The sequence below is a fragment of the Etheostoma cragini genome, chromosome 6, assembly GCF_013103735.1.
Source record: "Etheostoma cragini isolate CJK2018 chromosome 6, CSU_Ecrag_1.0, whole genome shotgun sequence".
Taxonomy (NCBI): Eukaryota; Metazoa; Chordata; class Actinopteri; order Perciformes; family Percidae; genus Etheostoma; species Etheostoma cragini.
Window position 1 is genome coordinate 19,087,114 of NC_048412.1, and position 24,631 is coordinate 19,111,744.

The 24,631-nt window shown below is 39.7% G+C and overlaps 3 protein-coding genes and 1 non-coding gene across 5 annotated transcripts; 2 read left to right on the top strand and 2 right to left on the bottom strand.

Annotated features, from left to right (window-relative positions):
- Positions 1–2,042: 2,042 nt before the first annotated feature.
- Positions 2,043–3,311, bottom strand: LOC117946274 (zinc finger protein 184-like). The gene is made up of 2 exons (XM_034874315.1): positions 3,008–3,311; positions 2,043–2,897 (listed from the first exon to the last, which is right to left on the bottom strand). Exons 1-2 carry the CDS (start codon positions 3,216–3,218, stop codon positions 2,236–2,238), a joined length of 873 nt encoding a protein of 290 aa, XP_034730206.1. The 5' UTR covers positions 3,219–3,311; the 3' UTR covers positions 2,043–2,235.
- A 1,429-nt stretch (positions 3,312–4,740) lies between these two features.
- On the bottom strand, positions 4,741–8,942 carry tpi1b (triosephosphate isomerase 1b). Its single transcript, XM_034874336.1, has 7 exons — positions 8,674–8,942; positions 6,585–6,708; positions 6,184–6,268; positions 5,927–6,059; positions 5,689–5,774; positions 5,521–5,608; positions 4,741–5,434 (listed from the first exon to the last, which is right to left on the bottom strand). The coding sequence occupies exons 1-7, from the start codon at positions 8,780–8,782 to the stop codon at positions 5,316–5,318; spliced, it is 744 nt and encodes a 247-aa protein (XP_034730227.1). The 5' UTR covers positions 8,783–8,942; the 3' UTR covers positions 4,741–5,315.
- Positions 8,943–10,246: 1,304 nt separating this feature from the next.
- LOC117946971 lies at positions 10,247–10,303 on the top strand. Its single transcript, XR_004657131.1, has one exon. It is a non-coding gene; the product is annotated as a U7 small nuclear RNA (small nuclear RNA).
- A 1,255-nt stretch (positions 10,304–11,558) lies between these two features.
- On the top strand, positions 11,559–24,599 carry lpcat3 (lysophosphatidylcholine acyltransferase 3). 2 transcript variants are annotated; one of them, XM_034874244.1, is made up of 13 exons: positions 11,559–11,819; positions 14,155–14,262; positions 15,959–16,068; positions 16,257–16,350; positions 16,964–17,001; positions 18,605–18,783; positions 18,957–19,065; positions 19,174–19,260; positions 19,587–19,750; positions 21,778–21,925; positions 22,140–22,295; positions 22,946–23,089; positions 23,223–24,599. In XM_034874244.1, the coding sequence occupies exons 1-12, from the start codon at positions 11,735–11,737 to the stop codon at positions 23,063–23,065; spliced, it is 1,398 nt and encodes a 465-aa protein (XP_034730135.1). In that variant the 5' UTR covers positions 11,559–11,734; the 3' UTR covers positions 23,066–23,089; positions 23,223–24,599. The 2 variants fall into 2 exon arrangements, with proteins under 2 accessions (XP_034730135.1, XP_034730136.1); XM_034874245.1 differs by having other exon boundaries at positions 15,962–16,068.
- The last annotated feature ends 32 nt before the right edge of the window (positions 24,600–24,631 follow it).

The window sequence follows — 24,631 nt, forward strand, 5'->3', positions numbered from 1 at the left end:
GCTTGTCCCTCCCTCATTTCCACCACTGAGTTGCCCTTGAGCAAGGCCCTCAACCCCAACCGCTCCAGAGGAGCGGCTCAGTGGCCAGCAGATCAGACCGTGGTTGTACTGGGCAGCTTCCAGGTAAGGATGTGTAACTGTGTGAATGTGATCAGGGCACTCCTGCAAAAAGAGAGGCTTACTCTCAGTGAACCTCCCCAGAATAAATAAAGGTTAAAAAAAATTCCTCCGATACCTTAAACGTTTGGTACCCCTTTAAAGAGAGCAAAGAGTGAGTGAACCCTTTAGGCCGCAGAGTTAATGGGAAACACATTGCTCTTTTTGGAGATTCACTGTAAAACCTATCTGGAATTTTCTGAAACAGTCGACCAAACAGCAGAGAAGATGCTGACTGGGTTGTAATGTGAAACAAGAAGCTTACCTGGACACAACTGTAAGTGTCATAACCTCTCCATATACCGGGGTGAAATCTGTCTTTGGAGCAACACTTCATTTTTCTGAGCAACCCCCTGCAGCGCATAATTCATTGTTATTTTAATCCAGTTTTTCAATTTCAGAGACATTGTTTCATCATTTTAATTGGCTACTCTGCACACTTACTTACTGCACAGAGTGCCTGGATGTACATAAGAGCTCTCAGAAAATCTCTCTCCAATGAGTGAGTGCACCCTGAGATAATAATCCAGTTCAACAAGATGTTCTGCAACATTCTGAGACATGAATGAAGTGTAGGCGCTGGCCACTTCGCACAGTTAGCAGCATTTTCAAGCATTATTTGGAATCTCAATTTCAACCCTGAATATAATAATGGCTTCATAATGACAGCTAATATAGAGGGCAGCGGGGGGACTTCCTGTCTAATTTCACCCTGAGGAGGGAAGTGGACTTTGTTTCTTGTGTGTGCAATAGCAACATCCCAAGTTTATAGCTTTTGCTAAATAACATTAGACCCATAAAGAGCTCGTCCCAAAACCATGGGCTTTGACATGCTGCTATCAAACCACCATCTCTTCTACAAAAGGAAGACTTTCCACAACACTTTTGGAACCTGGTCACAGGCATTTGCTGCCATTCTGCTACAAGAGCATTAGTGAAGTTGGATAATGATGTTCGGTGATAAGGCCTGCTAGACAGTCAGCGTTCCAGTTCATCCCAAAAGTGTTGGATGGAGTTGAGGTCAGTCAAGTTCTTTCACAACACACTCAGAAAAGAAGCCTATCCTCATGTTATACACTCTTTATGTCACAACGGCTGAGGGCTTTCCCAATTTTTTTCTGTAAAGTTGGAAGTAAATGGTCAAGTTAGGAAAATCCCAGGTGTTACTAATAACACTGACAATGGCTCGAGTGTTCCAATGAGGCATGGTGGTGTGCCAGCATGCACAACGCCAAAACCCTGAACCCAAAGCAGAATACTATCTTTATAATATTTTTGAGATATGATTAATTTGTAAGCATCACTTTATTTTTGCAGCTGGTTAAGTTGGAGCTAGTTGCAACTACTTTAAAAACTGCAGGGTAACTCGATATATAACAATACATCATCGTTTGTTGATTATATTTTGTGTTAATAATCTGAATATGTGAAGTAAAGGGTCACTATAGCTTTCTCATAAATGTAGTGGAGTAGAAGTATGAAGAAGCAGAAAATGGAAACGCTCAAGTACAAGTACCTCGACATTGTAAATGCACTTAGTTGCTTTCCACCACTGGGAATAAGGGGTTATCTCTGAATGAATGGTTTTACTGTAAGAAGGCTACTGACTGAGCGTACAGTTCCCAGAAAAGATCTACGTACTGAGTACATTAGACACTGGAGTCAGAACACTGCCAGATACTGTAGATTGATGTGAAATTGTGAATGAAATGAGGTTACTGCCACCTACTGGAGTACTGTGCAACTTCCCCTTACCTTATGTTCCTGCAGCAGAAAGCAGAATACTTTAAACAATACCAAACCAAGAGTATTCACATATTTATTTTGTAAGAATACATTTTCAATAACGTGTTTATAAAAAAAGATATGTCTGTGAAAGTGTATTAACAGTTCATTTGCACATCGTTAACTGGCTTACAAGGTTAAATGAGGTCCATGCACAACATCATTTACGAATATAAACATAGAAAGAAGACACACCGTTCTTTGTTCGGGTGTTAAATACTTCATGGATACTTATATCATACTACACAGTTACAACATGAATAATCTATTGTGCATTGGTGTATTTTCAATGAGTCATATATTCTCTCTCTTATGCACACTTCGCATGTGCCTGCCAAGAGACTCCATCCATTTGAAGGATTTACCACAATAATTACAGACAAAGTGTTTCCCTTCGGTGTGGATCGTCTGGTGTCTGTTTAGAGCGCTCGTTGTGATGAAAGTCTTCCTGCACAGTTCACATCTGTAAGGCCTCTCTCCTGTGTGTGTCCTGATATGAGCCGCGAGGTGGGAGCAGTTACTGAAACGCTTTTCACAAACAGAGCAGCAGTAGGATTTGTCTTTGCTCTCCTCGCCTTGGTTGTTGTGGTGGTAGGGGTGGAAGGGCAAGGTGGGGTCCTGCAGGCTGCTTTTAAGGCTGGGAGGAGACGAGATGAAGTCTTTGATGTCTGATTCAAGGCTTTCGAGCTGCTCTGCATCGTGACCCATCCAGAAATCCCTGTGGCTCTTCAGCTGCTGCTCCTTCTTCACCTGCGAGGGCTCTGGGTGCTCCTCCTGCTCCATTCTGCTGCCTCCATCCTCCTCACGGTGCTGGGACTTAGCAGGCTCCACTGCAGGGACTGACTGATGCTGCTGCTGCTGAGGAAGAGGAGGAGGAGGAGGAGGAGGATGGTGGTGGTGGTGATGATGGGTGAGCTGCTGCAGCTGGGCGCCGAGGCACCTTTCCAACCGAGGCTCTGGGTAAAAGACAAATGATAGCACCAAAATCATGCAAATTATCTGCAAAATACAAAATAACGCAAGACTGCATTAGAGTTGAATGCACTCAGCTTCCATTCAAACCTACCTGACTTGAGGAGCTTCAGCTGCATCCTGAGACGGCTGATTTCTAAATCTTTTGAACGAGAAACCTCCTCTTTGTACTCGGCGATTGTCTTTTCAACAGCTCCAAATATCTCCTCCGCGGCTGCTGTTAGTCTCTCGCTGAGAAACGCTTTCAGTGACTGCATTTTGGACGTTATTAATGTAAACAAAAAAAAAGTAGTTTTCAGTTGCATCAGGAGAGGTTTTTTGCCGAGTCCCTGAACGTCACGCTTCGCTTGTAAACACGGACATGAGACTGAGCCACTCAACGTGTTCAGTGTGAGACACTACCGCCCCCTGCTGGACCGGGGTGCAATCACACCAGGCTGGAGACGGGGGTGGACAAAATAAAAGGAACACCTTGTGACGTAATGCAGTGCAATACATTAACACATTTGTTGACTCAACTAAAATTTAAAATATATAATAATATAATATATAACATTTTAAACCCACAAAAGTTGTACTTATTAAAAGGGATATTGTATATAAATGTGGTTCCTCAGATGGAAAGTTCCGTTGCTACTTAAAAGGGAAATACAATGTATTTTATGATACGTGGAAATCAGTCTTAATTCATCTAATTAGGGAAATTTGGGGTTTGATTACATACGGAAGTCACATGAAATCAATGTTGGACTCTCAGGGGCTCCCAAGTACAGTCTAGGGGGCATTTACTTGGTGGTAATTGTATATAACAAATTTGTTTGGTAGTATGCGCCATGATAAAAAAAACAAACTGAAATGATAAACACCCAAAAGGTGCAAGGTCCAAAATCTATTTCAGTTTGAAAAATATTTACATTGTGTGTATTCTTAATGAAAGTGGGGTTTAATCAAATAATCACAAACCTTCAGCAGAGTAATATTTCATAACAGGCGCACTGGCAAAATGCTTTGAAATGTGGTTGTGTCTGGATTGTGCCTGTTCAAGTACTACCTAAATATTTACTCTCCACTATAGCATAAGCTATTGCATCGAATAACATTATAGAAAGATATTTATTGATCCCAAAAAATGGGAAATTACGGTGTTACAGCAGCACACGTACATTAGTCACACAACACAGAATATAAATGAGATACTAGGAAAAAATATGCATAGGTATATTTTATTTATTTACCAAATACTTGGTAAAAATGTAGCATTTACTGAAGACATGCAGATTCTGGTTATGTTTGAGATTTTGACCTCAACCTGAGTGTGGTGTAAATTGGAATGAGAAATGTAGTGTTGGAAGTTACTGTAGTAAAAAAAGAAAAAAATAGGCTAAATTCTGAGAGCATTAGGTCTATTATTAGACCTAAGAAACCTGATGTGGGAATAGTCTTGTTATATAAAACACAAGTGGTGGTGACCAAAATGTTTAGTGTGCTTTATTTTACACTATTGAACATTAGTTTCAATTTGTAAATTGGCAAAGCTAAAATTTCTTCGCCCCAATACAAGAGTCTTTCACTGCTGTGTGTCTGTGATATAAATAGTCTAATGCTTCTCTGCATGGCATTGTCTCAAAAGGAAGGTCACTTCTGCAATGAGATCCTCCGTCCCCGCCATCCTGATAATACCACTGGGTTTACTACCATCTGTACATGAACACACCACGGGTTGTGAAACCTATTGGTTTAGAAGTAGGCATCCCCTATAAAATGTAGGCACTATGGAAAGTCAAGAAAAAAAGAAAAAAAAAGAAAAACAAGACACAACACACTTAAAGTCTCTGAACGGTTTATTGTGTTTCCTTACAGCCTTCCAACCATTGGCCATGACACAATATGATTAACATGTAAATGGACACGTCCCTCTTGGCAAAGAGACAATAAGAGAGGATCTACCACGTCTACAGGGAGGTAAAAGCCACAGACAATTACACAAGAGACATCGATATTTAAGAGACAAATAAACTGGATTGACAAAAAGCTGTGACACTGTTCACCCAAAAAAAAAAAACAGTTGGCAAACTTTTCAAAGTAAAGGCGAGGACTGGCCGTCCACCTCAAGGTTTAATAATTATCAGTCTTTCTAGCTTGAGCACTTGGTGTAAAGTTATTATGCACACAGAACTCTTTTCAGTGCGGTACAGTGCATATGTCAACATCTCCCTTTTCTTCATGAAAAATATACCAACAAAAAGATAAGAAAAAAAAGGAGGGAATGACATCATTACACAAATACTTTTAAATAAAAAGGGGAAGAGGACTAAGTGCTGAAAGTGAGGGGTGATGGAACAGGATCTTCTGAACGGGCCTGGCCTTTGATCTGGACGGTCACATCGCAGTTGTCCGGGTTTTTATACCTTGGCGTTGATGATTTCGATAAACTCCGGCTTAAGAGAGGCTCCGCCGACAAGGAAACCGTCAACATCCTTCTGGGAGCCAAGCTCTTTGCAGGTAGCACCGGTGACAGAGCCTGACATGAAGAACAGATTTATGAGAAAAAGATTCATGTGGGGAAATGAAAATGAAGATAAGCAACATCTCGTCACACCGACTGACCTCCATAAATGATCCTCACAGAGCTGGCCACAGCCTCAGACACGTTGGTCTTCAGCCACTGCCTCAGTTTCTCGTGAACTTCCTGAGCCTGAGAGATCATACAGAGAGATTATGAAGACTTATAGGAAGAGATTGCCGTAATCATGTTCAGTGGTTACGTATATTTACCTGCTGTGGGGAAGCGGTCTTTCCGGTGCCAATAGCCCATACAGGTTCATAAGCAAGCACAACCTTGCTCCAGTCCTTTACATTGTCTGTGAAAGAGACATAGGACAAGATTGAATTTCTATTTTGCGAGTTTCCCACAACACTCCAAGATAATAAACCTTGCCTGAAATGTGCGCTGCAACATATAGACTTCCGGTGCATACAAAACTCTACGTTGAGATCTTCACAGAACGTTTACCTGCGATGACCTTAGTCTGAGCAAAGACGACTTTCTCGGTGATGCCGCCCTCTCTCTCGTCCAGCTTCTCGCCGATGCAGGCGATGACACTGAGTCCACTCTCCAGAGCGTGGGCGGTCTTCTGACCGATGAGCTAAAACAACACACAAGCATGGAGCGTTTGTTGGTGTATCCTACTCATGGAATCGGATGCAATTCTTCCCATTCAGCATCATTACAGGACACGGTAAAGCAGGAGCAAAGTAAAAGAGAATTACCTCATCACTCTCTCCAAAGACGTGGCGCCTCTCAGAGTGTCCCAGGATAACCCAGTTCACTCCACAGTCCTTTATCATCGCAGGGCTGAACACAGATCATTATACAATTAACACAAAATAATCAAATCTGCTTCATTTGAACACCATTTTTAAAACTATATTTGTAATCAAACCACATAACCCAAAGCATTTTGAATGAATCCATCTTTTTTTAAAAGATATATTTTTGGTAATTTCCTGCCTTTATTTTTGAGGAGGACAGCTGAAGATATGAAAGGGGAGAGAGAGGGGGGGAAATGACATGCAGCAAAGGTCTGCCGGTTGGAGTTGAACCCGGCCCGATGCGTTGCCGCTCTACCATCATCGCCTGGTTATTTTCCTCTGATGGCCACGTGACGTACCTGATCTCCCCAGTGAAGGCACCCTTGGCAACTTTGTAGCAGTTCTGAGCAGCAACGCCAAACTTAGCGTCCAGCTTGGACCTGACAAAGTCCAGGTAGATTGAAGGAGCACCGCACACCACCTCTATAAAACAAAAGAAAAAAAAGAAGCAATACTTAGGGTTTATGTAGTCCGGACTTAAGAGATCCTCATAAAACCAAATAAAGCCATTTTGACCAATTTCCTTAGTGCCAAGTATGTGACAACAGTTTGGGATGTTAAGATGTTGACTACTCATAGAAAAGAGAAGGGGATTCCAGGCCTTGCTTAAAGACACTTCGGTGTGCAAAAATGTGGGCTTGAACACAGGTCTGTCAGTTAAAGGGCAGCCTGTATTACCACTGGACGACCCCCCCCCCCCCCCTCCGACCTGCTGCCAAGTACAAGACTACATATGCACTTCTTCCCACTGTATTGAAACACCATGGGGATAAAATAGACATATTCTGAGCAGTCTATTCAAATATAATGTTTAAAGGCAAATGCAAACAAAAAGGGTCAACCATCATCAATAAAAAAAGAAAAAAAAAAGAAAGAAAAAAAAAGGACTGTGTTGTTAAAGGCTTCTTCACATCAGTAAGGCTTGCTGCAGACTTACATTTGTATATTTCAACCAGACACATTCTGAAAAATTTTATAATTAAACTCACCATCTACTGTGTAACTTTCTTAAAACTGATGCAAATTGAACTAAACCCAGATAGTTTGCACTCATGTGCAAACATGATTCAACAGCAGTGCAATCTGTAACTATATCTTGAGGTTACCAGAGTCTATATTAAACCTGTTAATACTGGTTTAGCAAAGGTCATTTCTCCTTGGCCACGGTCAGGCCTCTCTGCATTAAAGGTCTGAGTTCAGCCTCCTAAAGGTCGCCTATGTGGCCGCATTCTACAGAGGTCAGAGAAAAGTCATGAGACTGAGTTCAGAAGAGGGTCAACTAAAAGAACCAGAATTTAAATATGCAATATGGGGAAAAAATGAATACAGGGAGGAAACCGATGAACTTTGAATTTAACGCTTTAAGGCAGAGAGGCCAGTGAGAAAAGGTTTGCTTGAATTCCACTCTGGTGGTGGTGGTGGTGGTGGAAGGGGGTGGGTTGGTTAATAGAACAGGGTCCAAGGTTATCTGAACTGTGGTTGTCTGAACAATGACAGTTTGCTCCTGTGGCTGGTCTACGGTACACACCATTACTGTTGCGTAACACCAATTTAGCAGGAGGAGGACAACTGGCTTGGTGACAGCGGAAACAGGCTTAGACACATTCAACGTCTCCCTGCTTGTGTTCACTTCCAGCAGAGTAGCATGCACTGAATAAAAAAAAACAAAAAACTACTGAGCATTGTCCTCATTAAACAGCTGCTGCAGGCGGTCTGCGGAAAGCAGACAGCAAAAGGGCAGATTTCTACTGCTGCTTTCAGGTGATGCTGGTAAAATCGTAGACGACACAAGTGAACAACGAATTGTTGTCTGTGGCCTTCTGGTCTGAGTGGTTTAATACATAGCAGTCCAACAACTCATCGTAGAAACTGCGAGTGAATCTTACAATAGGCTATTGTTTTCCTCAGTTTGCTGAGGAAAGAGGAGCGACATCATTAACGAGCAGCCTCACTTGAATGCACCCTGCACTTTAGCAAAGGCAGATCCGGGCTGCTGGACTACGTGCCGCTGCAAACGCACACCCACGCCACCATCACCGACATTACTGAAAACCCCATCCGAGCGTCCATCATCTCTATGCCTTTCTGTCGGCGTGGGACTAAGCGTACACTTGGTTAAAAACGGTAAAATACAGCGCTAACGCTGGATCTTACGCTATGAGGGGATTAAATGAAGGAGACGGAAGTTTGCGATGCTTATGGTGTCATTGATTTAATGAATGTCCGAGCCATTTTGACTCTTCGTTCAGCTGTGACATAAACATGAGGAAACGACACACAAACAAGTAAAGCTAACTGAAATTGGGGCCATGATAATTAGAAAACAAGTGGCAACAATTACACACGTTTTAAAGGATATTGTTGTAACGGTTGTCAAAACACACATACCGACATTGGGGTCTACCGTGGCTCCGTTCAGGGTCTGTATGAGCTCCCCTAGGCTTTTCTTATCGCCGTTCAACTTCCAGTTTCCACCTACGAAGAATTTCCTGCTCATGATTGCAGTTTTTTAAGGGGACGTTAAAGCGCTACCGACAGCCCGCTGAAATCTACCTTCACTGGGATAAGAGAGCGGACGTGAGAGAGTAGCTCAGAGTATTTATGAACATGGAAAAGTGGACCCCTCCTCCCTGTCAACCTCATTGGTTTATGGCGGTACGCCCATCACCCATGCGTAGACAGTTAGCACCATAGACAGTTAAAGAAAGCAGCCATGCCGTCCATACGTAAACGCGTCTCCCGATTCGAGGAAGTGAAAGAGCAATATGTCACGCTGCGTTCAAGTGCTCCTTGTATATTATTGTTAACATTGACAGTCTATGGTTCACACACATGGATTAATCGGTTACAAGTGTACATGGTCCCTTAGACTATACAAATGCAGTCATCGTATGGTCCAGACGCAAAAACGTACCATGGGTTCTTATCATATTATGGTGCATTGTGTATAGCATTGTTATGTGGGGGAAAAAATGATACTATAGCATACAACTAAATGTTGTTGGCACCCTTTAGCCTAGCTATGCACCAAATGCCTCTGATGGAATTTAATGTGGTGTAACACAAAGTACTTTTACTCTAGTAATTTTAGTAATTTTAGCAATTTACAATTTTGACACTTGAATATATTCATTTTATGGTATGTTATACTTATGTTGTACTAAATTTCAGAAGGAAATATTGTACTTTCGACTCCACTACATTAGTTTGGCACTTTTGGTGACTAGTTATTTTTATACATATCAAAAAGCATATGATGTGCAATTCTTTACCACTAATCTACCCAGAAGTATACAAAGTATACAAGCTCTGTATTATACTGTGCAACATTAAACAGCTCTTACATGTATGTTAGTGATAACATTCAGAGTAATATAATATTCTACAATAATCACTGTGAGAGAAGCCATTCTGCACATTGACTTCTTTTACTTTTGATACTTTTAGTACATGTTGAACATAATACTTATGTACTTGTACATAAGTGACATTTTGATTACTTATTGTGAAGTATTGTACATGATGTTATTTCTACTTGTACTTCATTAAAGGATCTGAAAGGGTCTTCCAACACAGCATAGAAACATGTTGCAAAATACACATAAAACTGATATTTCATTGTTGTATCAGGCTGAAAGGCAAAAGAAATGAAAATCCACCTTTTGATTGGCTGAGCAAGAAAAGCCCCACCCCCTACATGCTTCCGATTGGAGGATTTTCAGCCCAGTCTTGCATTCCCAAATTGCACTGCGGTAAAAAAAGAAAAAGAAACAATGTTCTTACACGTATAAGTTACAATTTTGAATGTGTTAAGATGATTTTAGTCATAAATATAGACTAAAATCGTTTTGTATTATTATTGTTGTTATTTGTTCGTTTTTTGAAGTGGCTTAATCGTGACACCATCACAGTGGAGTATGCGCTTGGTGCACAAGTACTTTCAGGCTTCAGGAATAAAGCTAGGAAACTAATGCTCTTTAGATATTTGTCTAGAAGGTTTCTCGTAAGAGAAGCCCCCATATAATGTTCAATATTAAGAATTGATGTTTCTGAAAACATCTGTCTATATCATATTTCCGTAAATAACTTTAAGCCCCACAATCTCTGTAAATATCTGCAAAATCCATCTAATGTGTTGACTTGGAACTGGTCAGCTTACCAGTTGAGCTAGTGAGCTGAACTTCAGTAAGGTGGTGGACTGGTCGCTGGAAAGGTGCTAGTTTACCTCCTGGACACTGCCAAGTTGCTCTTGAGCAAGGTAGCCTATCGAAGCACCAACTGCTTAGGGCCTCAAGCAGCAACCCCCCAATCTGACATCTATCCATTTAGTGCATGTATAGGTGCTGAGCATGTGTGTAATAACAACAGAGTCTCCATTGCAATTTCCCCTTGTGGGACCAATAAAGGATACATTGAATTATATTATTATATTTATTTATATTATATAGTGTATGCTTTGTATGTAAAATCATTATCTGCAAAATAACTACAAACTATAGCAGTCAAAAAGATAAGGAGTCAACAGTATGAACCCTCTAAAACCAACCATTATTTAAGAACTATTAAAAATACATTTCAGTACCATTGATAAATGTCAAATCAAAACCCTTAAAATGAAAACAATTCCACTACACAATTGATGTACGAAAAATTACCATGTAACTTTCATGTGATATACACACATATATAAACATGTATGCATACCATGCACACATACATACCTGCACATAATGTACATGTAAAAGTAAGTAATAAAAAGGTTAATCAACAACAAAAAAGTGAAAGGGGAGAATATTGTTTAGAAAATAAATTAGTTAACAATTTGCTACAATGGTAGGTTCTCACAGTAGTTTATTCTCGGGGTGCCCAAGATTTTTTCTGAATTGACTTTTCAGTGAAGTGGGAGCTATCTTGCGTTTGTTTAGTGGTTAAACATTCTGAAGTGAAAATATATTTGAATATTAAGGGTCACCCCAGTCATGTTAACATAGGTAACTGAACGATTTTGTAGTAAACCATATCATATCCAAACCATATCTTTTATGTGTATTAAAATATGTTAGTTATCTTTACTTCATGTTTTTCCAGCGTGTCGTCACAAGGGGGCACCATGATACTATAATGTCATGTTTAGAGGGTTAATCCTCACACACTAGTGTTCTCTAAATAGTATGCTACATATATCATTCAGTGTGTGCAGATAGCCTATATGATAGCCGTGTCAATCCATAAATCCAATCTTTAGTGACATACTGTAAACGAATGTGTGAAGTGTGTTAATGATAGGCATGAGGGCGGAGAAGTAGGAGGGTAATCACATTGCTTAACTTTCAAGGAGGTTGAACCGCGAAAGGTCTTTAAAAAGCGAAGTGTGTGGGTGTGTGTGTCTGCCGTGAATCAGTAGAGTTCATTGAACCGTCGCGAAGAGACGTTTCCGCCCACAAGAAAGATGGCGGCTCCCTTGTTGGAGAATCTGTCGGAGTCCTTAGGTTCCCCGGAGCCAGCGGTTCGACTCATTTTATCTATTTTAATCGGTAAGTTGTGCCTCAAGAATCAATACGGGTTGTTCTGTTAGCTATCCGAAATTGCATCCGTCCCGGTGACAGGTTTCAGTGCGGAACTGCTCTGTGTAACGTTAACTGTCACACTCATTGCTAACATTACGCTCAGTCAGGCTGTAAAGCAGTTGTATTAGTCTGCCACTGTGTAAGCTAGCTAAACCATTTCCCCGAAATGCCCCTCACGGGCTTCCCCGAACCTACCTGAATATATATTTCAAGAAGGGTTTTGAATACATTGCCCACACCCTAAAACGTTAAGGGTGTGTGCCACAGACTCTCCTTCCTTCAAAACATGCTCGCCAATGGTGTTAACTGACAGACTTGCCTAGTTTGTTGTCGTGTCAAATATTGTCAACTGCGGAATCTCCCCTCCTTTAATTTCCTAATTGTTGGATTAGCTGACAAACTAAACAATTAGGTCAAGTTAGCAGGACAGTAAAAAAATGCGGACTGCCAAAATAACATTGATTGTTGGCTGTTTGATAAGCCTAATTGAATGAGACTGGTGAAAATAATAGTCCCAATGTTGTTGGAGGGGGAGGGATATGCTTTGACAAAAGAGAATGAGCATAGGCTGCCACAACATGTCCCCCAACTCTCCCTTTTCCCACTCGGTTGAGTAGAGGGGAGACAGACTGGGGGACTTGAATATGTTTGAACAAGGCCACAATTTACTTTTTACAGGAGTTTGCTTTAACTTAGGATCTGCTGTATTACTGTAACTTGTAACATGTAGCACTACTGTTGTCAAGTGTGTGTGTGTGTGTGTGTGGTGGGGGGGGGGGGGGCGGTGTCCTCTGTGCTGTCCTCTTTGAACTTTGGTCTGACACATGGACTTCCTGTGTGTCGCCTCACACCAACAATAGACTGAACTGAACGTGGCCGTTCAGATCAGACTTTGGTTGGCTAATACCTGAAAACCCTTGAATTAGCCTGTTGTAGGCTCCTTGTCCCACTGTTGCTTAATGTGTCTTGCATAATATTGTAGCCATACAGTTAATGTGTTGCACTACAACTGAAATAACAGGTTTTGTAAGCTGCTATACGGATGTAATTTAAGCATTGGGCAGCTGACTGCTTTGCTCTGTGTGGCTTGCTATACTTCATAAGTTACTTAGATGATTAATGCCCTTCAGTTGCTCCTTGCTTGATATATTAGATTGCATAGGTTTTCATAGGATACAACTGGAGTTTTCTATATTTCTCTGATGTCACAAACCCCATTTTAAAAAACAATGCGTTAATCTTTCTCTCAGGACTTCTAGACTCTGTTTGTGCCACTCTGCCTGTCTTTAAATACAATATAGAAAAATAAACTTTAATTCCTTAAAAATGTGACTAAAACAGCACTGCAAGCAAACACAACTAAAACAGGAGCATGTAATGCATATTTTGCTGAATAGTAATACACATCTATTAATATGCACCAGTGAAAATGTATGGCAGTCCAGTCGTGCATGTGGAGTTAACTCAAAATAAACCACAGTGCCTCTTTTGCTCACATGAAGGAACATGTGACCCAGTGCAACGGGGGGATTGGACAACATCAGGGGTCTATAGCAAAGAGCAATTAGCTACAGTATATAATGCTTTGGATACACCAGTAATACTTGTTAGTAAAATTAAATCATTGTTGGTTCGGCCTGTTTTAATGAGATTTTTTGGAGATAGGAAAAATATAGAACATTGCTAGCCTTTAAAGTAACCCAGTGGAAGCAGATGGAAACTTGTTACTTGAATGTTACGTTACATTAAATGAAGCACCTTTTATATTAAGTGGCATCTAAGCAGCTGATCTGACTTGATATCCACTAATTATAGCTCCTATATCTTCCCAGGAAGGACAAATGTGCAGGGTCATCCAATCAAAAAGAGTTATTTTAAATGGGGGGATGTTTGGCCCCTCAATTATATTATACCATAGATCATGTTTACACTCTCAATTATTAATATTTTGTGAAAATTTGTAACATGTTTACATTTTCAATAATTACACAACTAAGTCAAAAATGTGAACAAGTCCAACTAAACTGGTTGAACTCTATGAAAATAATTGTGATGGTGAGTGTTCGTCCTTTCCATAGTCTTACTGTAGGCAGTTATCCTTCTCATTGAGATACCAGATTTGCAGTAACACACACTACACAATTGTACCAATGGTACTAATGTGCTACTGTGTGTGAGTGTGCCGTGTGTTTTTAGCAAAAAGGTCAGTGTTGATGATATCACGGGGTGTCAATGGCTCACTTAGCAGATATGAAAGCACACACTGTAGCTCCATTACTAAGTTTTGTTCTCTCTCCTGCAGGGTATCCCTGTGCTCTGGTGTATCGGCGGTTCTTGTTCTACCAGCCTGCCACAGTTATACACTTGTTCCACGCATTCTCTGGGCTGGCTCTAGCGGCATTCAACTTTGGTGAGATAAGGATGGAGCCTCAGTTTGAAATATTACTATTACTATTCTAATATTACTACAGTCAAAAGTCATGTTTAAATTAGAGATGGTCCGATACTATTTTTTGCTTCCCAATACCGATTCTGATGCCTGTACTTGCGTATTGGCCGACACCGAGTACTGATTCAATACCATTGTAAAATAATTTAATTAAGTTTTAACAACTGTATACTACTATCCCTGTATGGATGTGATTTCTATCTTTGTTGTCGCTCTGGCTCAGGTTAAACTCTTTGTGAAACATGAACAAACACAAACAATGAACGCCAAAGGACTTTCTTTTATTATCCAGTTTGACAGTCAGTTATAACGGGGAAAAGAACATGAATAAACTACTTAAACATAGATTTTATTTAGGGCTTTATTACGTGGTATCAGATCGGGGCATAAACTCCAGTACTTCCTGATTCCAGCGTTTTAGGCAGTAGCGGAGGCAATCTCGGAGCAGCTCTAGTTTAAATTGACTATAACTTACAAAACTGCTTCTGTGTGTCCTTCTAACAAACATGTTAAATGCATTTTGGTACTTGTAAAGCATTTGTAAAGTACGTTTTTTTTTGTTTTGTTTTGTTTTTAAATTCTTTTTTACATTTTAAATTATATTCCGCATTGTTTAAATCCACATTGCTTGCCTTTGTTGGTGCATGGTACGTTTCTCCTGTGTGTGCAAGAGACTGATAAAACAAACTGCGCCATGGCATAACTAGCAATCAAAAACTCCACAGGAAATATTTTTTGATGTAACTTTATATCAACTTTAAATGAATCTTTGAATAACATATTTAATGTAACATCTAGAAGAAACACTTAAACAAAAAGCACGTTTGCTGTTTAGTTTGGAACTTAATAGCTTCGGGATGTTTTTGTTCATGTGGTTTAATCATCCACTATTGTTGAGTCATTTCTGGGTTGATGAGGAAATAAACGTGGTGCTCTTTAATGGAGGTTTGACAACTCTACATTTTAATGTTGTCTTTATGCATTATGGCCCAGACTATTTTCCAATATGTAGCTTAATATACAGCCCATATAGTTCATTGAGGGCTCCAAGTGACCATTATTTTCATCATTAATTAATATGCAGATTCTTTGGTCCAGTTTGAATAGATTTCCTTTCATAGACAAAAGCTTGATTGTCCAGCTTAATTGATAATGAAAATAATCATTAGTTGCAGCCCTAAATCTATTTCCTATCATAAAGGACTAGGAAAACCAGAAAATCTTTACATTCAATAACCGGGAGCCACTGAAAGACACTGTTGGCAATTTTGTTTGAAAATTACTTTAATTGTCAAAATGATTACTCAAGAAATAATTGTATTTCTTAAATTCCCAAAATGACACCATTGGTACAAGTGCTCCTCCAGATAGGATGAGAGTGGCATGCTGCAATAAACAAACTGCTAACATCAATCTCTTTCTCTTTTCTTTATTCTGTTGTGCCCGCACTTGGATTTTACAGCAGGTCTGTTACTTTATCTTTCTCCTTGTGGAATACTTTTCCTTCCAACCCTCCTTTTTGAAAAGGACATGTGTGTCCTGGATTTGCCTTGTTGCTCTCTCTCCATCTGAACTGTGGAGGAAACAATGCTGTTGTCATGTCCAGTCCTACAGGTCACACATGACTGCACTCACCCCTTATTGTCTGTCTCTTTCCCAGGCTCTCAGATATATCACTCCGCAGTATGCATTCTTGTCCAATTCCTGATGCTGAGGCTCATGGGACGGACGGTAACCACTGTCCTGAGCAGCTTTACCTTTCAAATGGTGAGGTGTCCCAGTGTTTTGTTTTCTTTCCTCTCCACTTTTCTATGCATCCAGACTTACTGTATAGCACTAGCTCTTTTTGTCCACTGACAGACTTTTACTGCAGTGGCTGAGGTACCGCCTGTCAGTTTGTCTGATTTCTGCATGCATCTTTGTTGTTTTAATCCTGTCGTTCTCTCTTCCTGTAGGTATACCTGCTGGCAGGATATTACTACACAGCAACAGAGGAGTATGACATCAAATGGACCATGCCTCATTGTGTCCTCACACTCAAACTTGTTGGTGCGTTGACTACAGCTCTCCTTGCACTCCTCTGCTTGACAACCCTAATTGTTTCATAAAAGAAGATGTTTTCTCATTTGATACCTAACTGTAGAGCTGGGCAATATGCAGAAAATTAGATATCACGATATTCTTGACCAAATACCTCCATGTCTATCTTGCAACAATTTTGTAGGCTTGGTGCTTTTCACAAAATATTTTTACAGTCCGATTTTAGATAAATATTCATCAATCCTTTCGATATAATGACTCAGTGGTTAAAGGCAAATAACATCTAAAACAGCCTGGTAAGTTTAGAAATAAACATCACTTTACTGTAAGGCAGCCTTTTAAAAGTATTTTTCCTTATTTTTTTTTTTTTTTTATTATTTTTTTAGATATCCAAAATCTAATACGATATCTTGTCCTATATCATGATATCAATATAGTATGGATATATTGCTCAGCCCTATCTTCCTGTTGCCGTTGTTGCAATCTCCCCCTTTACTCTAGTGAACGATTAACACACTGCTGACGTGTCCTTTGCATGATTAACAATGTTCATTCGAATTATCATGACAGCATTAGTCACCCTAACATAGTTTCTGACCCCAGTTGCATTTTCTGATTGCAGGTTTGTCATTTGATTACTATGATGGCGGGAAGGAACCAGTGAGTTGGTTGATCTCTCTTGCTTTTGCCTGTTTGATCATCAATATATTGATGTTGTCTGTCTTGAAATATCTTCGTTAGAGTTTTGCTCGTTATGTATCTCTGTTAGTTCTTGTAATTTTCATTTCTTGCTCTTTTTTTCATTCTGTCATGTGTTAAGGAAGGGTGAGTTTTTAATGGAAGATGAGTTTTTAATGGAAAGAAAAAGTTTTCACCACAAACAAGTAGAGGATCACAACGAGCAAATATGCTGCAAGAAGATGGTACTTGCAGTTACTAAATACAAACCAGTTACCTGTGTAAAAAAACAAAACAGAAACATGCCTCAAACAAAGACCAGATAAGAAAGGGATATTTGCAAACACATGTTTTGTTTCACCTGACCACAAAAATACAGATAAGTTTACTATCATAGAAAACAAAGAAAAGCAAAGTGCGTGTGTGTACACGTACACACAAACACAATATAGCCAATTAAGTCATGTTTATATATCTTCTTACTTTGACTCCAACAGATACCATAACCTATTAAATACCAGTTAGTCAAGATACATCTTTAATTATTACAATGCAAAGAATACTAACTTGTAGCTCAGAAGAAGGCAGTTGGCCCCCCCGGGAAAGCTCTATCAAAGCATTATGAAATTATTGGGCTGCTGGTCACAGATCTTACCACTAAACTACAAAAACAGTATGAAACTAAACCAACTGAAAACAGGACTACTAACTGAAACATAACAAAAGGGCTTTGTGCTTGTGAGGAGATGGTCTGACCCTCTCTTGGCCTTCTCTCCCTGATATGTAGCTGCAGTCAGCAGACGGTCTATTAATTCTGTGGAGGAAAAGAAAAAATAATTATAGAACAGAGGGGAAACAACAGTAAACTGCAAAGGGCAAAGAAATGGCAGAAACATCTTTCATTGCAGTATATGTAATAATGTATCGCAACATCAGTGTATATAGTATGACGCAGCACATTTTATAGAAACTCAACTAACTGTAACTAGAAAAGTATGACTGACTTATTTTTGGCTAATCCAATTTGGGATCCAATACTGTATTCTTCCAAAATAATTTAATTTATAACATTTATGCAGAATGCAACAGTACCCACCGTTTAAGATATATGCCCATTATTGTTGTGTCCCTGGACTCCCTTTACCAGTTTAAAGATCACTGTCTGTTTTCACTCGGTTTGTCTACGGTATGCTTGGTTCCCATCTTGTGCAGTTAGTATACAACTGTGACAGCTCATAATTGACCCTTCAGTTACTTTATTTCATTTTTATTCTAATGAGTTTATGCTGTGCTTTTCAGTCTTTTGATTTGCTTTATGTAAAAACATACACAGCTGGTTAATATCATCACCCCATTACAGTTTACAGCCTGCAGTTTAATGGCAGTTAACGAGTATTTAGGGCAGTGACATTGGGTTTGTGATCAGTCGAGATTGTTTCTAAAGGAATCCTTTGTAACTGGATACATCCTGTATCAACTTGCCTTTGAAATATCATATTGTTTCCCTTCTCTGCTCTCTTCCTCTTTCTTTCATAATAATCTCTTATTTTTTTCATCATCTTTTTCTTCTCACTTTAAACTCCAGTCCCAGCTGAGTTTAGAGCAGAAGAACGCAGCCCTGCCGTCGGTGCCCTCTCTGCTCGAAGTGTGCGGCTTTTCCTACTTCTATGGAGGCTTCCTGGTGGGGCCCCAGTTCACACTGCGCAGCTACCAGAGGCTAGTGGCAGGGCAGCTCACCGACTGCCCTGGAAAGCCTCCTAACAGGTAAGAGAACCAGAAAATGATTGGCGATGAAAAGAAAAATGAGCTGAGAGACGTCTCTTTATTACATCTCTGTAAAATAAGCCAACTGTGCTGTGTTACAGCCCTCTGCAGTTAACGGTTAAGTATTACCTTCCAATCTTCTATTGTCATTGTGTTTTTTTTTTCTCCAACAGTGTTATACCCGCTATGAAGAGGTTTGCCCTGGGTTTTCTCTGCCTGGTGATATATGCAATATTTAGTCCCTATTACACAGACAGCTATTTCTTAACAGATGAGTATGAGGTGAGAATGACAATATGTTAAAAAATTATTCACAGTGTATGCTTAGCGTCCTTCAATGTAAGATGATTCAGAGTTTGTCTAAAGTGTAAAACTATATCCTTTCCACAGGCTCAGCCCTTCTGGTATCGCTGTGTGTTTATTTTGCTTTGGGCTAAAGTCATCTTATATAAATACGTCAGCTGTTGGGTTATAGCGGTAAGTAGCCTCCTGTTCTGCAACTATGTGCATGAAATTTGGGTTTGATAAAAGTGCCAACAGCCTACTGATTTCTTTACTAAACTAATAAACCTCATTTAGTGTATATGGAGCTGCAATTACATACCATACCTAGCCTAACTATTACTGTGAGAGATCGTGAACATACATACCTTTGCATTAATGAATACATGTAGGATTAGATTTAGTTTCGGCACACGCTGCTCAGCCCAAATGAATAGGAGCAGTCCCACTTTATCAGGTTCTTGTGCTTCATGGTTTGATCTTGCATGAGAACATTATAAAACTGTTTTCTTGTGTTACAGGAGGGTGTATGTATATTATCTGGACTGGGCTACAATGGTGTAGTGGATGGTGAGCACCAGTGGAACGCCTGTACCAATATGAAGGTGTGGGTCTTTGAAACCACGCCGCTTTTCACAGGAACCATCTCTTCCTTCAACATCAACACAAACGCCTGGGCTGCCAGGTCAGTGTCGAGCCAGAAATCTGCGAACCTCTCTAGCTTGTATTCAAAGCAGCGGTTGTCAAAGTTAAATATTTACTTAGATGATAAGTGAAGCATAGGGCATAACAGTTCAATCCAATATGCATATGTGGCAATGCTTCACAAAAAAAGGAGTACAGTTTGTTTAAAGACCAGAGGAATCATTGCGGGGAGGGAGGAGGCATCCTAAGAAGGATTTAAAAGTTTTTCATTAAACAACCTCATGCATTAAACAGTTTGAACATATAACTTCATTAGACCAGAGTGACCAGAGCAATTTATTGAACATACAGTTTATAGAGAGAGTCAGATCTTTCCAAAATAAACAGAGCTTCACTGTATAGCTGGTTGATGGAACAGAAAAGTCTATTCATAGTCACCTATGCCAAGCAGTTTAGTATTAAATGGGTTAAGTTTGATATTGCATTTATTAAAGCTTTAGTGCGTAACTTTTTGATATCAATGAACATCCGTGACATTCTAGCTGATGCCAGATGAGTTGCTACGAAGCTAATTAAGACTATCAGATCCACACAACTCTCTCTGTATTTCTCAGTATGGCTGTGTTCAGAAGATTGTATCATCCGGTGACTTTCCCGCAAAGAAGCTTGAGTGTAGATAAATACCTTTTCTGAAGAGTCCATGTTGTTTTTGTTTTTTTAATCCTCCCTGTCCACTTTGGCTACTAGCAACAGTGTGGAGGAGGGGTGGGGGCTTGACAACGGAAGGCTGTATCATGTTGACGCGCCGACAGTGTTGTTGTTACTACTTGTAATTTCTCATGGTGGCAACAGAAACTATGCTCAATAGCTTTAAGCTTTCTCCCTCTAGGATTATAAACATGGATATGTTTTTTAAGCATCTAAGATATGGAGAAGCTCCTTAAAGGTCCATTATGTAAACAAGCTAGTTTGTACTAAGTACGGTTTGAAATATTATAGTTGTTTCAAATGGCCACACTCAAAGGCAGGGTGAAAAGTCAGCTGTCATCGAGAGCAGCAAGACGCATATTGAAGACAAAGTGTCTGTTGTACACATCAAAATTGAGTAAAGTAATTGTGTGAGCTTGAGAGAGAATATAAAATATTTACCTCAAAATCCACATCATTTCTCTTTTTGTAAAACGTTTTCAATTCTTTGATGACTCAGCCTGAACTCAGGGGTGTTTTATAAAAGTTTACCCAATCAAATGAGACTTTGGGTAACTAGCTAGCCACGTTGGTCATACAAAACCGCCCATCGCCGTTTGTGGGTTGTATTAGCTAACAGCAAAATAGAGGGAGATAGACAGAGATGTGTGTTTGGATATCTGTGGGGAAAAAAAGCTTTTGTTTTCATTTCCAAAACAATGTGGCTGAGGTCTAAGTCGTTCCTCATCTAACAGGTGAAAGGGATGTTTGTGGAGCCAACACTAAACTCTAAGCCCGCCCATTATTTAGCAGTCCAATCAAATATGAAATATTTGCCTTTTAAATTCTTCCTGTAACTGTACACGCTAAAATAATCTGTTTCACTGATAAATATGTCACAGTACAGAAGCTACAGACGCTCTAATTTAGTTTTCACTGGGACTTTAATAATCTGAAAAGCACTTTGTTTGAAGCATAATGATTCCTTAAAGGCCACGAGTAAGGCTGTTAGGCAGTAGTACTCCATGTAGTTATTTGTTTGACCCGGCTCTCTACAGCTAATACTGCAGCATGTCACCAGAATGCTTTAAGTAAAAAAAACAACAACACTGGATTGAAAGCATTATTTGTGTGCACTGCCACTGTTCTATTAGCCCAGTCTGTGCTTGCAGTGAATGATGAGCACCCTTGAAGAGGATGTAAAGTTGTTGAAATGTTTTGGTATAACCTCAGTTGCTATGCAACAACAACTTCCAGGTGAGTGAGTGCATACCCTGCAGAGAGTGATAGCTGGTGTATTAAGCTTCTCTGACTGCCCTTATCCAAATTTATTGTCAAAAATAAACAATCCTGACTTGATTTCACTTTTCTTTTTTAAAGAAATGTCTTCAAACGGTTGAAGTTCCTGGGAAATAAGACCCTGTCTCATGTGACCACACTCTTCTTTCTGACTATTTGGCATGGTCTTCACTCTGGATACATCCTGTGCTTCTCCATGGAGTTCTTCATCATTACTGTAGAGAGACAGGTACACTACAGATACAGGGCACAATGGTAACCTAAAGATAATTATGTGCAGGAAGCTCAATCAATATGTGTATTTATTTCAGGAGGTGGTACGTTTGTTGTTTACCTCTCATATTATAACTAGAGCTTTGTCTGCACCATCAATTGTTTTACTTTTTAACAGCATCAATTTACTATGGAATATCTGTCTGTCTGTGTGTGTTTTTGTGTCACAGGCCCTGGCACTCGTGAGGGACAGTCCCTTGCTAACAAAGCTGGCCAACAGCGCACTCTACCCCCTCATCTATGTAGTCCAGCAGTTTTTCCACTGGCTCTTCATGGGATACCCCCTAGTGCCATTCTGTCTCTTCACCTATGACAAATGGCTCAAGGTAACACAATTATCTGAGATCATAGGACAAATATGGTGGCTCTTCCTTGTAACATTAAGCTTGGTGTGTCATAGTCCACGTTTGAGGCAACAGGGAAAAGGATCAGATTTGCAGTCATTTAGTATTTCGTCATGACAAATCAAGCCAGGTCAGTTCTATTTAAACAGCCCAATAACACAATCACACATTTGGCTTGTGGCTCTACAGTCTGTAAAGCATATGGCACCCTGTGTCCGTAGACCCTTGGAATATGGAAAACCTACAAAATTAAACTTTTATTGGGGAGAAATGGAAGAAACGACCGCATAAATACAGCATTCATGTTACAAAGTAATCCAGGCATGTTAACTCAAAAGCATTGGATTGGACGCAGTTATTTGCCAGATGAAATCACATTGCAATAAAAAGAATGAGGGGACTGCATTTTGTCACACAAAGCTGATGTCTTCCCAAACACGGTCTTAAAAGCAGTTTACTGGATGTGTTTTGCAACAAGCGTCTTAAACTTGTTTTTCAGTTGATTGACAAAGGCAGGAAACTGGCGGGGTAGAAAAGGGCAGATGAGATAGAGACAGAGCACGTGTCATCACAACATTGGATATTTAAATGAGGATTTTAATTTGACTGTTTTGTCACCTTTTGTTTTTCAGGTGTATTCGTCCGTCTACTTCTGTGGTCACGTGTTCTTCCTCGTATGTTTTTTAATCATGCCGTACCTCCGTAAGGCGCTGGTGCCTAAGAAAGAACGGAGCCCAACAAAACAGGATTAAAACTTGGTACTAGAACACGGCATGGTAAGCAAGTGCAGGCCTTTTATGTTTTGCAATTTTGTTTCAGTTTTAATGTTACAAAGACAAATAACAAGCTCTAAATAATTTTTTTTATTTTTTATTTTTTAATCAAAAATGTCTCTTTTTTTTCTTCCAGGTCCGTCTAAGGCTAAATATCTACTAAAGGGAACTATGACTTTCAAGGAGCAGAATGGAAATATTTTAAGGCCTTTAGTAATATATATATATATATATATATATATGTCCATGTAAAAATAAATTTCTATATATTTTTTGTTCAAAATGCTAAAGCTTGATTTATGGTTGTGCGGAGGCTCCACGCAGAGTTTTTGCCGTAGCCTACGTAAGTGGCCTGAAGTTTATACTTGTGCTGTAGCAGGAAAAGTTAACCCTCTCCTTGATTTCATGTTGTTTATGAAGAAGGAGAATCAGGAAATGTATAGGGGGGAATAAAAACGCTACCAAGCCACGGCGCGAGCGACGTGTGTCGCTGCGACGTGTAGTTACATTTTTCGGGAGGTGCGCGTCAGGCTACGGTGTAGGGTCCAGCGTAGGTCCGTGTCTCCACGTACCTATGTACGTCGCCACTGCGTAGATTTTACGCAGAAGCATAAATCACGCTTAAGGGTGTTTTTATAAAAAACAATTGGAGAAATGTTTACAGGAAATGACCATCGTGCCACATTGGGTAATTGTGAGCCAATCAGGAGCGATTTCCTGTTTTCTCTTTTGTTTTTTTGTAAAGAAATGTTGGACTTGTAGAACTTGAATGCTCAAGGGTCAACAAAATTGCACTCACCAGTCACAGGTTCCAAGTCTGTCATTGGCTCCGATGGTTTTGTATTTTGTTTTTCATCCCGTTCTTTCACATCTACCACCATCTTTTAGCAGCAGCAGAAAGACTTCACAGGATGTTAAAGCACAGCGTGAGCGTATGTGGCACTTTCTAATATAATTATACAAAAACGCTTTCTGCAAAAGACTGATTCTGACAATAATAATAATAATAATAATAAAAGGGGGGGGGGGTTTGTTCTTGAAAATGGCTGCCAGTGGTTATACAAGCACTGAAAATCAAACACTGTACACTAATCCCCAACTCAAAAAGGCCTTGTATCAATGAATGTGTTTACAGTCCATTTAATTTGGTCTAGATTTGTGATGGGGATAAAATACATGTTTTTATAGAGTTCTAACCGCTTTTATTTAAAAGAACATTTTGTAGTTTTGGGATAAGATTTCATGAAATAATTTGCATTGTTCTCCTGCCTCTTGTTTTCTGCTTTCTTTATTGCCATGTTTCTTCACCTCCCTCCGTTCAGTCTACTACACACCTATGTTTGCTTTGATTTAAGTCTGACCCTCAGCTCTGAAATGTACAGAAAGTGAATAGTTTAGGAAGGAGACACACACTGCCCAAACTACAGTTAATCACTTTGGTTCATACATACTATATCTCCATAAATAGGATGTTTTTGTATTGAGGAATTGTCTCATTTTTTTTAACTGGAAGCAAAACACCTGTTCTTCCGTTTGTAACAGCAG